Genomic DNA, 17098 nt, shown 5'->3' on the forward strand with positions numbered 1-17098 from the left:
GTATAATATAGGTGATTGAATTGTTATAAATTCTACGCTAGTGAACTTACAACTTTTTTCGGAAGAGCAAAAATTCACTGAAAGTTAATTTCTGATTTGCGGGCTTTGGTTCTGTGCAAATTGGAAGTAATGCATACCACAGTAGATTGTGTAGCGAGTAAGCCTCTAACATTATTAGTTCTGCTCCTAAGTTTAATGTCTAATAGGTTACGTATTATTTTTGATAAGGATGAAGTATTCTTAAAGCATTCCAACAAAAATTGAATAGACCCTAGCAATGAAGTTGAATGTTTGTCTGTATTCTTCATTCAATTAAATGTGTCATCTATTGGATTTGTTAGGGGGTAATTGTTCAAAAGTTTAATCTATTTCATTTTGGTTTGCAATTAAGTTTAATATATAGTGTAAGTTTTTTTATAAATACTGGTCACACCTTTTCTTGTTTGTATCAAGGTTGTACTCAATTTCGTAACATTAAATTATCAAGCTTTATCCGATTCAAACATAAAACTTGTGCACATTGTTCTCTATCAGAAACTTCAAACTTTATGTTTTACCTATAAAAATGGCTGAATCTTTTAAACTTTTAGTTTATATGTTTTCGTTATTCATGCCATTTTAATTTGGTGCAAATTGTTCGTTTGATTGTTCTACACATGTAAGTAAATGGGTAATCTTCTTCCACCAATGGGGAACCAATTTTGTAGTTGCATTTGGTGACTTGAGTAATCATTGTTTTTCCTCCTAACTCGATTAATGATTTTTAACTATCGTGAGAAACACACACGTAGTGGGGTTGTGTGTGTTTGTGTTAGAAATACTCCACCTTTGTATTTTTGGGAAGGAGGTAGCATCCATTTGAGACTAAGAAGCAATAATTAGGTGTGAGCGAATCAAAGTATATGTACGACTTCAATCCATAAAAATGAGTAAGTGATATCATAGAGGTATGTAATGCACGCATGCGGTTGCCTTGTCTTGAGATTCATGCAACTATGCAATACTATTCATACTATATCTGTCATAATATATCACTGTGATCGTCTGCATACTCCATTATATGTGATTTAACTGTAATTGTATTCATACTCTATATGTTTGTGTTGTGGGGCTTTACAGTTCTTTGCCTTTGTGGCATCAAAAATTTCTATTTGTGGTATTTCGGATGAAAGGTTTGTTGGACTATTGATGTCAAAATAAGTCTTATAGTATTAAAAATTGGTGTAATAGATGTTTGAATGCTCTAATTTTCATAATTCACATTGAATCGGGTAATAATATACATTCATTCGCTAAGAAGGAGATGAAACTAAGAAGATACATGCATTCGTTTACTTGGAGACAAAACTCAATGCACTGTTACACTTGGCAATTTCTCTACTTCACACCCTAGATTTTATTTAAGCAGATACTTTTGTTTTTGGCATAAGGTCTAACTATTACCACCCATGATAATGCACATAATTCAACTTGACATGATTTTCTTTCCTGTCAATTGCTTCTGTTTTTGGTCGTAGCAAACACAAAAAACCCGGAGAATGTTACCAAATTCAAAACCAACACACACAGTGCATTCACGGAAAGATAGCCAAGTCCAAAGGCATGAACATTTTCACTCCTTAAATTCAAAGAAAGACTTGGACACTTCTCCATGGGTGGTTGCTTCTAAGGCTGACAATAGGAGTTTGAAAAGGACAGATGCCCGAAATAAAAATTCGATGGCCTCTATAGAGCTCGATATTGAAGTTAAGAATGACTTGCAGGCGTCTCCACGGTTGGAGTCTTCTAAGGTGGAAAATAGGAGTTTGAAAAGGAAACATGCCTCAAATAAAAATTCAAAGACAATGTTTATGGAGTATCTTGAAATGGGAAAGGAGGGAGACGCTATCTCTGCAGACGTAGATCTGAGATTGGAGAGGAAACTCGCTAAGAAACTCAAGGTGAAGAATGAGAAATTGCAAGGAGATGATGATATTGATATGTTACTTGAAGGGATTCCTTCTGTAGTTGACTGTAACAGTCAATTGAACGAATCTCTGGAGGGTACTGATGCTGACACTTCGCACAAGAAACTGAAAAAGAAGACAGTGGATGAAATTTTAGATGGTAAACTGGTTTCTGAGGATGGAAAGTTTGATCCTTCATGTGTTAGCTATGTTGAGCATGTCGACACAGATTTACAGACCAAACAAAAAGAGTCAAAAAAGATGAAAAGAAAGAAGACAAAGTTTGAAGAGCTTCTTGCAACTGAAATGCGTGGACAGGATATCTCAGCAGATGAGAATCTGGCTTTGGAAAGGAAGCTTGCGAAGAAGCTCAAGGTGAAGAGAGGGAAATTACTTGGGGATGACGATGATATGAATAATTTATTTGAGGGAATTCCTTCACTTCTGGATTCTTTTGAGGATGAAAATACACAACTTGTTGGAGAAGCACCTCGAAAGCGTGATAAGAGCTCCTCAAATGAAAGATCTAAAGAGAAAAGATGTAATAAAGAAGCGCAGGGAGAAGATCACGATCAAGAGGAAGAGCAGAAAGCTGATAGCACTCCATACTGTACAGATGTGAAGGCAGCAGCTGGATCTGCTGCCAAAGAAAATGCAAAATATGTTGCTACTTGCCTCAGGTCATGCTTGGGAAATGATTCGGAAGAGTTCGCTCAAATTCGTCGACGACTAAGAGGTATTAAATTTGGAACACTTGCATTCATTTTGCTGGACTTGGAAACCTTTTTTTTGTTTTGCAAAATGATCTATGTTTCTTGCACCTGAGGACCATTAAAAGAATCAATTTCTTTCAGGTCTTCTGAATAGGATGTCCAAGGCTAATGTGGAATCGATCACAAGTGAAATTTCCACTATCTACCAGGTATGCGACTTGTTCTCATCCAATATTCTGACTGATTTCTTATCTGAAAATTCTATCACCTCATGCACTGTCCACAATAATGTTTCTTTTGATTGTTTCTACGATTCAAACTAGTAATTTATATTGAAATACCTTTTGTTGGTGTATATCTTGAGGTTTCAGATTATGATTCTTATTTTTTTTCCCCTACTACTTTATTGACTCAGTAGGTCTGATACAATTGTTAGTGACTTGTCTGAGTGCATTCAGCAATTTGAAAGTTGGATCTGTTAATTTGTGTGATTCAGCATTGAGAATACCAAGATCATTTACATTGCTTTCTGTCTTTTTTACTGTTATCACTTATGGCCATTATGTTCAGATTTCTTTAAATACTTAGACTTGCTTCTCAGGAATACTTGTCTTGTACTGACATATTGAGATTTGTTTATTAGTTTCTTGATCACCACAGCATACCTTTTCTGACCAATGTGACTATACCTAAAAAATAATTGTTTTCTTGTTCTATTGTTGTAAATTAAAAATCAACTTACTTGGATTAACGCCTAAAATTATCGTTTCCCCCTTTGCAGACTGTTGGTCGCACTTTTGGTTCTCAGATTATCAATGAAGAGGTTCTGGCATCATGTTCTAGAGGTCCGCGTGGCAATGAGCAGTAAGAATTTACCTCGTCTTGTATCTGAAGACAACTTATCCAGTCTAATTTTCTACAGAAAACTTATTTTTGAATAATTTCTCTAGAGACAACAGTTAATTTGAATCTGGAACTGGTGTTAGCTTAATTTTCTTGCAATATCTATTGTCTAACCCACAAAGTTACCAAGTTCAAAAAAATCTTCTGTCTAACACTCTAACGTTGCTTCAAGATGTTTGTTTCCTAACAAGGGTTTCGCAGAAGCTAAGTGGAACAATTTTTGAGTCTTTGACAGTAATGGTAATCAAAATTTTGTTTCTCAAAGCATTTTATTGAAGATGGACCTTAATCTGCAAATCAGAGAATTCTTATTTGATGTTTTGAGAGGCAAAACAATTTGCTGCTGATCTATGATATATTTTAATTCTTTCAGCTTATTCTGACCTGCAGAAGTTCCACAGCTGTTGGCACTTTTACTAGTACTCCTTGAGTCAGTGCTGTATTATCTTTTTTTTTTATGGTAAGGTAGAGAATCTTATTAATAGGTACCAAGAAGGTACTCCAAAAAGTACATCAGAAAGGGGAACATCCTTCTAAATATTGAAGGAGCACAAAAGATCTAATATCGATAGAAAATCAGATACAGGAGCCTTCCTATACCATAGGTACATATTTTTTAAGCACCTAGATTTGACCTGTTGAATACTGTCCTCCTTGTCCTCAAAACACCTACTGTCCTTCCCATCCAAGTGAACCATAAAAAGCAAGCAGCCAAGTAGGGATAGCAATCCAGTAATGCCTGTTATCATTTGATGTAGACTGTTTGTACCAGCTGCATTGGGGAAGTTTTATGCATCCTGGCATGACCCAGTGAACACCAAAAATGGTAGGAAACATGGTTCAGATATGTCTAGTAAAAGCACAATGGAGAAGTAGATGATTCACAGATTCAATTGCTTCTTCACAAAGGAGGTATCTACTGCACACAGTGAAACCTTTTTTCTGCAAATTATCACGAGTTAGGCAGGGTTCATGCCTAACAATGAACGTGAAGCAAGCAACTCTTGGTGTAGCAATTGTTTTTCAGATAGTCCTCCATGACCAACCATTTTGAGTGACTCCTGTACTTCCCAGGAGATTTTTATAGCACGGTTTGGCAGTGAACGTGCCATCCTTCTGAAACTTCCACCATATTAAGTAACTTATGGATGATTGATGGAGATAGTTTCCAATTTCTGAAAAAGTTATTCATGTCTTCGACTTCCAATCATATAAATTATTTTCAGGAACAGATTCCACCCTCCATTAGAATAACAGTCTTCCACAGTGTTGTATTGGTTTGTACTGATTGCATACAGGTCTGGGAACTGTTCTTCCAATGGAATATCATCTAACCACCTATCGGTCGGCATTTTCAGTTTCTTCCATTGCCAATTTTCTGCTTACACAGTCACTGATCTCTTCCTAGAGGTTCCTGATGTGTTTCCGGCTTAAACACCATAGGCTCCTCTTACAATATTCGTGCACCACTCAATTCTTCCATATTTTCAGACACAACATCTTTCCATTGATCATTACCGTTATCATGAAACCTCCTTTCAGTATTAGATTCCTATTTTGTAGCTGCAGAAATTTTTTCCCCCAAGCCTCCAGATTTCTTGTCTCTATTAATAATACTCCATTTTGCCTAATGGATCTGCTTCTGGTCCTGATTTCCCTACCGCAGGAATTTCTTCTTATTCTGTCCAATTTCCTTTCCACACTCTTGGGCGTGGGAAAAAAGGACATCATATGTGTGGATCCAATACACAATTAATCAGGGTCAACCTGCCTCTAAATGAGATGAACTGCTTCTTCTAGGGTGCCAATTTTCTTTCATACTTCTCTATCACTCCTTGCCACACATTAGCATCTTTTAACTTTGCACCCAAAAAGGCATTCCAAGATATGTTGTGGGGAAACTCTCAACTTTGCAAAATAATATTGTAGCCAGCTTGTGAATAACAGGGTCTGCAACTCTGCATTAACAGAAAACATGCTATTCTTTGCCAATTCACATCCAAATAGCTTCAAAAGCTAGAATAATTGCTTTCAGATGAAGTAGTTGCTCCTCCTCTGCACTCTGCAGTACAAACCAGCAAAGTTTCGTCAGTGTAAAGGATATGAGGGACTTCAACTTTGTTGCCATTTCTGCCTTGAATGTTAAAACCTTCTACCCACTTAACTTCTGTAGCCTTCCCTAGCATTAGACGTTAAGATTCCAAGGACAAAATGAACAGGTATGATGAGAGTGCATTGCCTTGTCTTAAATCCTTATGTGTAGGGAAGAATCTTCACGCATGCCATTGGGAATAATAGATATTCTGACAGTGGAGATACAATACTTGATCAATTGTATCCATTATGCTCCAAACCCATGGAATCCATAAGCTTGAGGAGGAAATCCCACTTAACACTGTCGAAAGCTTTCTCCATATCTTATTTACATACAACCCCAGATTTCCCCCCTTCTGATAATGGTGTAAACACTTATTAGCAACCAACACAGCATTGACCAATTGCTTCCCTTTGATAAATGCGTTTTGTTTACTTGTTACAAGCTTGCTAATAACCACTTTCAATCTTTCTGTAAGCACCTATGAAACAATTTTCTCCTGCAGGCTTATAGGCCTGGAATCTTTTATTTCCACTGCTCCTTTCTTCTTGGGATTGGGAGTAATAAATGTAGCATATGAACTTCTCTTCATTCTGCCTTCCGGATGAAACTGTTCCAAGGTTTTAAAGATGCATCCCTTAGGATATGCCAACATCTTTGGAAAAAGGCCAGCTGATATCCACGACACATCTTTTGGGGAAGGCCATCTGAAACCCAATCCTCAAATAGCAGCTAGCTCCTTATTGGCGACAATGAGCACGATCTTAACAGTGGAAAACCCGAGGAAGAAGAGGACCCTTGTCAGGTGGTGCTTTATGTGCAAGAGTGAGGGTGAGCATGTAGATCATCTACTAGTGTATTGTAAAGTGGCTAATAGATTATGGAGGGTGGCCCTTTAATTTGTTTGGGATGCAATGGGTGATGCCGACCTCTGTGAAGGAGGCTTTGCAAAGTTGGACTCTTATGATAGAGAAGAAAGACCCATGTGCATGGAGAGTGCCCCCCTTAGCAATCATGTGGTTATTTGGAAAGAGAGAAATAGAAGGGCTTTTGAAGGAGTGGAGCAAGCATTTTTCAATTTGGAAAGTAGTTTTTTGTCTCTAGTTTCCTTTTGGTGTACTTTCGAGGTCCCTCTATGTATAGAGGATTGGACCTCTTTTGTTGAGAACCATATTATGGTGTAGGTCCTCTTTTTTGGTATATGGATTGTATGCAAGGTTCCCACAATATAAAATTAATTTACCGTATCAAAAAAATCTGCCAGCTCTTTCCAAAGAGTTTTCCTTGCTTTCCTTTACATGGCGCATAGAATCGAGTAAAGGTCATTCCAACTACACACTTTTATCGTCTTTTTTAAAATCTAGGATGCTTCCTTCCTCGGCTACCACTTTTGAGTCATTAGCATAGTTGGTGTCCAATGGTAATACGTTAGTGTTCTCTTTCATTATGCTCTGGGTAATATTAATTTTCTTATGTGATGTCTGGTTGTAGATTAGTAAATATCATAAGTGGATGGCTTATCAGAGTATGCACCTTCTTTGAGTTTTGTCATCCACCATTTATTTCCTTTTCTAACACTTGAACTTGAACACCGGCGATGACTAACTAGCTAGTTGTTAGTATTAGTTTACTATCCTCTTAGTGTTGATGTGTTTCTGCCATAGCTGGTATACTTGAAGTTTCTATCTAATGCATAATTTTATGCACTCTCACACATATTTCTTTTACTTTCTGTATAAAAGGTATGCAGCAGTTTTTGCTGCTTTTGTTGCTGGCATGGCATGTTTGGTTGGGATGGACTTTGGCGCAAAACTTCTGGCATCTATGGCTAAATGTTTTGAGGTATTGACACATTTACAACTGGTAATTTTATGGATTGAACACTTACATTCGAATAAAAGGAGAAGTAATTTTATCTAAGGAGCAATTAATTTCTTTTAGTCGATGTAATATGTTCTGATATTTTCTCAAAAAAAATTGTTCTGTTACATACAGTAGTATTTAAAAGCATTGATTACTTGCCCCGTCTCATATAACATTGACAGAAATAAATTTTACAATGCTAATTAACTTGTTGTATGTTTTATTTAGGATGAGTATCAGAATGAAGATAACCTCTCTGTTAGGAACCTGACACTTCTGCTCTCATACTTGTATACTTTTGGAGTTTGCTCAAGGTAAGCACTATATTTGAATTGACTACTCTCTGACTTGGATTGTTAGGTGGATAACCTTGGCATAGTACATATGCCTACATATCTCCTTTGTCTTCTATGGTGCTTTCCTTATATATGATTTCTGGTCTAAATTCTAATATCAGAATTACTTAATGCATATAATTCACTAATCCAGACAAGTCCTCCATAATTGCTTCCTGAAAAGAGAAACATGGAGAAATATGGCTGTTATACTTACAACGTTATACACGTAAAGCAAATGTCTTACTCTTTGTCTCCCTCTAACCCTTCCTCACAAAAAAAGAACAAATGGCAGCGGAAAAGCGGCAACATTGACAGACTTATCTCCTCCCCACCTCTTTCCCATCCTTGCATGCCTTGTATGTGCTACCTTAATAATTTATGAAAGTAACAAAACGGAGAATACCATCTTACTTGTCTCTCAAAACTGTAACCACAACTGCAGTGAATTTTGGTAACTTCTGACCTCCTTTTTTTTTTTAATTATTATTTATATTTTAATCATGATATGAATCCTTGTAGAAGCAAGAACACTAATCTACAGCTAATTTCATATATTTGAACCCTCATTAATTTAATTATATTTCTTGTGCTTCTTAGTGACTTGATATATGATTTCCTGGTGACATTGAGCAAGAGACTGACAGAAGTGGATGTTTCTACCATATTGACAGTGCTTCAAGGTAATAAATTTACCTTCAAGACTTTTTCTTTCTTTGTTGGAATGATCAGTCATCCAAGTATTGTCTCCTTCTTTACTCCTGCCCCATGTCTGTTCCCTATTCCTGAGAAATTTCAACAAATTATTCATGAGTTGCTAGGTGCTGTTAATTCAAGGCCTCAACTTATTCCCCTTCATCCCTTGTAGCATATGGTTTTTCTTTTCAACACACAAATAAGTTGTTTTTCTAAATCAGGCAATTAATTTCTAATTTAAAAAAGAAACTTGTGTTTTGCTAACTTTTGTATGCTTCAAATGTGACACTAAGTCAGTGCAATAGGCATAATTACAGGTTGTGCAATCCTTCTATTGTGTCTAACGTTCCATCTACATCATTTACAATAACCAGATTGCACCAAGATTCTTTTCCAATTCTGACTAGTCTGAATATTGAAGGATTATTCGTATGTGCATTTGCTGAACAGCTTGTGGGATGAAATTGAGAGGTGATGATCCCGTTGGCATGAAGAACTTTATAGTTAGCGTTCAGAATAGGGTGAATGAATTGAAATCCTCATCTGGGGAAGGACAATCAAACAATATGGGGAAAAGGGTATGTTAATGCTTTCTTATGCAGATTGCTTCTTATTCTGTCTCTGCTAAACACATAATTTTTGGAACCACATTAATCTATATTTTCACGTACTGGATTTGTGACAGATGGAATTCATACTTGAGATGATATGTGATATCAAAAACAATAAAAAAAGGATGAAGGAGGACACCTTGCAGTTTACCCGAATAAAGAAATGGCTACAACAGGTGCTTGTTGGATTTAGCTGTTTTGGTCAAATAATTATCTATTGGCACAATATAATCATTTGATTTGGGGTGCCCTTTGTAAGGTTGTTTTCATCTATCTTATAAAATAGACGCGGTAGTCTTCCTCAGAAATAATAAAGATAGGTTTTGACCAGTCACACAGCACTCTCCTTCAATTGCAACCGAGTTAGAATATGAAGATTAAAAAAATGAAATAACCATAAACTATACCTTGAGATTGCTATGGAAAGTTGTGTGAATTAAGCAAGCATTGAATGTTCTACTCCTCTTCTTATTGTTATGGGTGTAATTGTCTTTTATCAGTGCTAATATGAGATATTGGAGAATGGTTGGCCCCTCGGATGGGATTAGGCTTAGGGGCTTTCTAGTTTTCTCCTACAAATTCTCAACTCTCTAACTTGCTTTCACTCTCCAATTGCCAAATTATCACTTGTTTTTTTGATGATGTATGGTTAACCAAATCATTTATTGCTTCATTCGAGATAGAAGTTGATTCCTTTGAATGATGGGTGTCTTTTATTTATTGAGAAAAAAGGTATGTTTTATCCCTTCTGTTGGCTGATGGAGGATTTCCAAAAAGATATTCTTGTCATCAAAGATGTGATCCCTCTAAGATGAGAAGATATTCTTCATATCAAGATATGATCCTCTAAGATCTTAGTATAATTGTGGTAATCTAGAATATCATATCTCTGATTCTTTCTCTTAATGTAAAGATTTAGGTGATTCTATTCCACAATCTTTTATGTATATATAAAGCCATGTACATGACATAGAAAGATATGAATGAAATTATTCAATAATCTTATTCCACATGGTATCAGAGCTTTAGGCTTATTCCTGGCCAATTTTATTCATCCTATCTTGAAAAATCCCATTTTGCTATCTTTATCTGCCCAAACCATGTCTGAAAATGGTACTGCCGCAAATATTCCAGTCTCTGAAAATGTTTCTGCAACCGTAGAGAATAACTCTACAGTTTCAATTGGAGATTTGCAACATTCAGCTTCAACAGGTAGTTGTTCATTGGCCTTCACAGGTATTTCTTACTCTTTTATTACTAATGTCTCAGACAAACTTTCTCCAACGTGGGTGGTTGATTCCGGGGCAACTGATCACATGACTAGTCTCTCTCATCTCTTCATATCATATTCCCCTTGTCCTAGCTATAAAAAAATAACTATAGCTGATGGTTCAGTTATTACTGTAGCTGGGCAAGGAGACATACCACTTGGAAAATCCTTGATACTTAAAGATGTCCTTCATATCCCAAAGTTATCTGCAAATCTCATTTCTATCCAGAAACTCACCAAAGATTCCAAATGCCAAGTAACTTTCTTCCCTTCATATTGCTTATTTCAGGAACAGAACACGAAGGAGATGATTGGGCGTGCTAGTGAGAAAGGTGGTCTTTATTGTTTGGATTTCCACAATGGTGAATATATATCTAAGAATTCCTTGTCTAGTTCATTCTTGTCTGAATCTATCATGTCCAATAAAGAGAAAGTATGGCTTTATCATCGTCGGTTAGGTCACCCTTCCTTTTATGTAATCAAAAGGATGTTCCCATCTTTGTTCAAAGATTTGATTGTTGAGTCTTTTCATTGTGATGATTGTGAAATTGCAAAACACAAACGTACTTCCTTTCCAATTAGTCACAAAAGATGTCAAACTCCATTCTCTCTTATTCATAGTGATATTTGGGGACCCTCTCCCATTCCTAATATTTCTGGTGCTAGATGGTTTGTGTCATTCATTGATGATTGTACAAGAGTTACGTGGATCTATTTGCTAAAGCAAAAATCAGATGTCAGTCAAATTCTTCCTACCTTTTTTAATATGATCAAAACCCAATATGATGTGCCAATTAAAAGATTTCGATCCGATAATGCCAAGGACTACTTCAATCAAAACCTCTCTGTTTTCTTCCAAAAAGAGGGAATTATTCATGAATCTTCATGTGTCAATACTCCTCAACAAAATGGGATAGCAGAGAGAAGAAATGGTCTGTTACTTGACATTACTAGATCATTATTGTTTCACAAAAAGGTGCCAAAACAGTATTGGGGGGAAGCTGTCCTAACTGCTGCACATCTTAGTAACAGAATGCCATCAAGAATTCTGAACTTTCAAAGTCCGCTTGATACTCTTAGGAATTTCTTTCCAAATTTTGAAATTTCCAATAAATTGGTTCCTAGAATCTTCGGAAGTGTTGCCTATGTTCATATTCATTCTCAAAATAGAGGCAAATTAGACCCACGTGCTCTTAAGTGTGTTTTCATAGGATATTCTCCTACTCAAAAAGGTTACAAGTGTTATCAACCATCATCAAAGAAATTCTTTGTTTCCGCAGATGTCACATTTGATGAGAGTGAATCCTTTTTTAATCATTCTTACAATCAGGGGGAGTCACTGAAGGGAAAGGAACCTCTAGACTTGTCACTATTTGATTTGTCCATTTCTAGTCGTGCCAAATCCTTGCCTGAGTCACCATTTCTACAGTCACCTGAGTCTCTAAATCCAAATGAACCCATTGAGTCTCCTAATCCAAATATAGATAATGGAATTCTAGAAAATAATCTACCATTGCAGGTATATTCCAGAAGAAAGAGACTAACTGATCAAACTACTCGGTTGCAATCATCTCCACAGGTTACTGCTCCTGATACCCATCCTGAACTTGTTGAACCGTCAGAAACACCAAACCAAACTGATCATGAAGAAGAATTTAACCAACCTAATGTCCTTGACCTTCCCATTGCAATCAGAAAAGGAACCAGAACTTGCACACAACACCCTTTGAGCCTCTCCATGACATATCAAAATCTATCCCCAAGTCATAAAGCTTTTCTCTGTAACCTCCACACAATTCCTATCCCCAGAAATTTGTCTGAAGCATTAGGAAATAAAGAATGGGAGAAAGCTATGAAGGTAGAAATGGAAGCATTGGAGAAAAACAAAACTTGGGATATTGTGGAATTACCAAAAGGAAAAAGGTTGGTCGGGTGCAGATGGGTGTTTACTGTGAAATATAAGTCAGATGGGTCCATAGAAAGATATAAAGCACGTTTGGTAGCAAAGGGTTATACACAAACCTATGGAATTGATTATTTGGAGACTTTTGCCCCAGTGGCAAAAATGAATACAGTGAGAGTTTTATTATCATTGGCTGCAGTTTTTAATTGGAACCTACAACAATTTGATGTAAAAAATGCCTTTTTACATGGAGACTTAGATGAGGAGATCTATATGGAGGTGCCACCTGCTTTTGAAAGCAAGAAGGGAATGGTGTGTAGACTGAAGAAGGCACTCTATGGATTAAAGCAATCACCTCGTGCATGGTTTGGAAGATTTACAAAGGTTATGATCAAGCTAGGGTATCGACAAAGTCAAGGAGACCATACCTTGTTCATACGACACTCAAAAATAGGAAAAGTGATAGCATTGTTGGTTTATGTGGATGACATCATAGTAACAGGTGATGATTCAGAGGAGATACAAAATTTGAAGAAGTGTTTACTCAAGGAATTTGACATCAAAGAGCTTGGGAAATTAAAGTATTTTTCGGGAATCGAAGTGGCACACTCAAAACAAGGAATCTTTATTTCCCAACAAAAATATGTGCTTGATTTGTTGAAAGAAACAGGAAAATTAGGGTGTAAACCAGTGGCTACACCAATTGAATACAATCATAGATTGTGCAATGCTCCAGAAGATTCAGTGGTAGATAAAGGCTTGTATCAAAGGCTTGTAGGGAAATTGATTTACTTGTCCCATACAAGGCCGGACATTGCATTTGTTGTAAGTGTTGTTAGCCAATTTATGCATGATCCTAGAGAAATGCATCTTCAAGCTGTCAACCGGATTCTACAGTATCTTAAAGGAAGTCCAGGAAAAGGAATATTATTCAAAAGAGGAGGAAACATGGTTTTAGAAGCTTATACAGATGCGGACTATGCTGGTTCATTAGTGGATCGAAGGTCAAGTTCTGGATATTGCACCTTCTTAGGAGGAAATCTAGTGACTTGGAGGAGTAAAAAACAAAATGTAGTAGCTAGATCAAGTGCAGAATCTGAGTTTAGATCCATGGCGATGGGAGTTTGTGAGTTGTTATGGCTAAAGATAATCCTTGATGATTTGAAGATAAGATGGGAAGGACCTATGAGGCTATATTGAGACAATAAATCAGCAATAAGTATAGCTCATAATCCTGTACAACATGATCGCACTAAGCATATTGAGGTAGACAGACATTTCATTAAGGAGAAATTAGATATCGGACTCATTTGTACGCCATTTGTATCTACAAAAGATCAGGTTGCTGATGTTTTAACAAAAGGATTGCCAAACAATATGTTTCAAGATCTAATAAGCAAGCTAGGAATGGAAGATATCCATTCACCCGCTTGAGGGGGAGTGTTGGCTGATGGAGGATTTCCAAAAAGATATTCTTGTCATCAAAGATGTGATCCCTCTAAGATGAGAAGACATTCTTCATATCAAGATATGATCCTCTAAGATCTTAGTATAATTGTGGTAATCTAGAATATCATATCTCTGATTCTTTCTCTTAATGTAAAGATTTAGGTGATTCTATTCCACAATCTTTTATGTATATATAAAGCCATGTACATGACATAGAAAGATATGAATGAAATTATTCAATAATCTTATTCCACACCTTCATTTGTTAGGGACGATCACTCTTCTAAGGTATAGTTAATAGAAAGCTCTTCTTTCTGAGCCAGTATCTAGATGGTTCAACTGATCTCTCCTCCCCCCTCTCTTCTCGTGTCTTTATTTTCAGAACAACAAATTTAGTTCTTGCTTATGAGTACTAAAAGATCTCATGTTTTACCTACTGTATCCGATAGGTTAATTAAATACGTATGTGGGATTTTTGGGAAATTGTTTAAATGCTCCTGGACTGATGTTTACTCTTGATTCTTAACAAGATATTCAATCAAGAAATATAATCCACATATTACGTCCAATCTTTATTGCACTTAAATGCAAAATTTGGTGCGTTGTATTGAAGATAGCATTTTAAATCTAGTGAAAATGTGCTGGCTTTCACACTAGCGGAACTAATACATATACATTTGTTGATCAAGTAATACAATTGCAGAACACTATTTTTGCAAGATTCGGTAGTTCTGTGGAAGATAAACATGGAGGGCCAAAGATGTTATAGTACATAAGTTTCACTACTATGCTTTTGTTATTTCGATAGATAAAAACAATAAATGATGGTAGTTAGCTGCCAAATTCCATGAAATTTGAAATTCCTTAGATCCTCACTCTACATTGTCTCATCATTTCTATCATCCTTAGCATGTTAATCTCTTCTTGTTTTGTGCTTTGGGTAATCTTACTTGCAGCTCAGAGTTGTTGATATATTGATTCGAGGGTTAAAGTGGAGCAAGCTGATTGATCCTGACAAGAGATGCCAGTGGTGGATGTCTGGGAATATTGATTCCACAACTGATGTTCAAGATGTTGCCAGCACAATTGATTTGGAGGTCACTGAGGCTCAAAAGATGCTCCAGCTTGCTGCTGCTCAGAGGATGAATACTGATGCAAGAAGGGCAATTTTTTGCGTAATAATGAGTGGGGAGGACTATATTGATGCATTTGGGAAACTTCTAAGATTGGATTTGCAAGGCAAGCAGGTTGGCAGCTGTTGGTTGAATTCCCTCCTATTCATTGTTGTGCTTCCGGTGTGCAAATTCTTTAATATTTATACATGCAGGATAGGGAAATCATGAGAGTTTTGGTAGAATGTTGTTTACAGGAGAAAGCTTTTAACAAATACTATTGGGCTCTGGCTTCCAAGTTATGCAGCCATGATAAAAACAACAAGTTCACCCTGCAGGTATGCCTTCTGCTCAAATGCATCTTGGGAAGTTATGTTACACGGTCTTCTGCACTCGGCAAAGCTGGGGGACAAAAAGTTTATTTATTACATTCCGTGATTTCTAGAAAGGGAAAAACTACATCTCGGATGTATTTAGTATGACTGGAAAATATTTTTCAATTTTCTCATGTTTGGTTGGGCAAGATATTATAGAAAACATTTTCTGTAGCAAATTAGGAAAAGGACTTCATTTCTAGTAGTAGGGAAAACAAGTTCCATAAGTGGCATTCCACACTAATTGTCTGCTCCACAGTCACGCCCCACCTCCACACCATAGTGATTGTCTAAATTATATATAAATATTCTTGGGACAATATTCTCTGCTTGCTTAACAAACACCAGAAAATAAGTAAAAGACCATTTATTTTAAATATTTTCCCTCGTACAAATTACACCCCTCATCTTGTCACATGTCAGGAAAAGGAGAAGAGGAAAAGACAAATGAAGTGCTTCTTACACTATATGAACACTATATGAACAGTGCAATTTCTTGTGATTTCTGTTTCCTGCTTGCATTTGATGCAATTGAAGTTCAAAGTCAAATTCTGACCTATGACACAAGTTAATAGTGGGTTAAATTGAGGCATCCTGGTGGTTCAAGAATTTTCTTGGCACATAAAATTATATTTTGAAATCATATGCTCATTTTGGTAAATGGAGGACGGATACGATAAGACTATGCACAGACACAGTTTTTACTCTTTTTCTCTCACACACCATTGGTCCTTGTTTTCCCTTTGTAACAGTGGCCAAAATCATTATGCTCTGAGAATCATCTGATATATGGTAATCACATATTATTTGAGATCATATACTCATTTAGCAATGGAGGATGAATTTGAGAGACTATATACAAACAGTTTTCTCTTTCTCTACACCATTGGTTCTCATATCCCTTTTTATTGGAGTGGTCAGAATTATCATGCTCGAGAATCATTTGAAATATGGTACTCGCATAAACTGACGTTTGCACCCAAGAAAATTGCATGCGCTAACCTCCTAAAAGTAGTGCAATTTTATTATGTTTAGTTCCAAAAGCACTGTATTATACTTATCTCTAAACCATAACCATGCTAATCCATTGTTACTTGCAGTACTGTCTGTGGGATCATTTCAAGGAGCTTGATCAGATGCAGCTGATCAGATCAATGCACCTATCCAAGTTTGTCGCAGAGATGGTTGCTTCTTTTAGCCTTTCACTTGCTGTATTGAAGGCTGTTGATCTCAGTGATTCTTCACAATTGACTCCAAAAAGAATCATGCACTTCCGGATGCTATTTGAGAACATCTTGGAGTTTCCTGAAAAGCTTGTCTGGAACATTTTTACTCGAATTGCTCTTTTGCCAGAGTATGAATCACTTCGTGATGGGATTGTCTTCTTTATCCGCAAGTATGTCATTGATAGCCAAAAGTCTCTGGCAGATAAATTCAAGATTGCAAAGAAGGCTCTTAACAATGTTGAAGGAGTCATCATGTGAGTCTTTGCATGATGTATTCGAGATTCAGGATTTTGCAGGAATGGCTATTGTTGTTGGAACAACAGTAACCCAGTTTTGAGTTTGAGTACTATGTACTTTATTACATGCATTGTAAGTGAACATTATTTAGGGCCTTGGGGATTTGGTTGCTATTGCAACTCTACTTTAATTTATTTAGTTAAATTTGACATCTTCTCTTTAATTAATATTTTGGGAATTAATTGGTGTATGCCATAAAATACTGCGAATTTTCTTGTTTCATGGAAAAAATGGTTGTCCCTTAGCTTCTGGCTTTGTATGATGGATTATTTGGAGGTAAATAAGTGCAAGAGCTTTTATTTTGG

The 17098-nt window shown here is 36.5% G+C and overlaps 1 protein-coding gene across 1 annotated transcript in view; it reads left to right on the top strand.

Moving 5' to 3' along the window:
- Positions 1-16975, top strand: part of LOC125854254 (uncharacterized) — a 24170-nt gene extending 7195 nt beyond the window's left edge. The window contains exons 6-16 of the mRNA XM_049533748.1: positions 1518-2682; positions 2801-2868; positions 3441-3523; positions 7400-7499; positions 7749-7834; positions 8456-8538; positions 9002-9129; positions 9237-9338; positions 14741-15031; positions 15112-15234; positions 16371-16975. Coding sequence (XP_049389705.1) covers positions 1518-2682; positions 2801-2868; positions 3441-3523; positions 7400-7499; positions 7749-7834; positions 8456-8538; positions 9002-9129; positions 9237-9338; positions 14741-15031; positions 15112-15234; positions 16371-16754 — 2613 coding nt within the window. The 3' untranslated portion in view covers positions 16755-16975. The remainder of the gene's footprint in view (positions 1-1517; positions 2683-2800; positions 2869-3440; positions 3524-7399; positions 7500-7748; positions 7835-8455; positions 8539-9001; positions 9130-9236; positions 9339-14740; positions 15032-15111; positions 15235-16370) is intronic.
- The last annotated feature ends 123 nt before the right edge of the window (positions 16976-17098 follow it).

The sequence above is a fragment of the Solanum stenotomum genome, chromosome 2 (genome assembly GCF_019186545.1).
Source record: "Solanum stenotomum isolate F172 chromosome 2, ASM1918654v1, whole genome shotgun sequence".
Taxonomy (NCBI): Eukaryota; Viridiplantae; Streptophyta; class Magnoliopsida; order Solanales; family Solanaceae; genus Solanum; species Solanum stenotomum.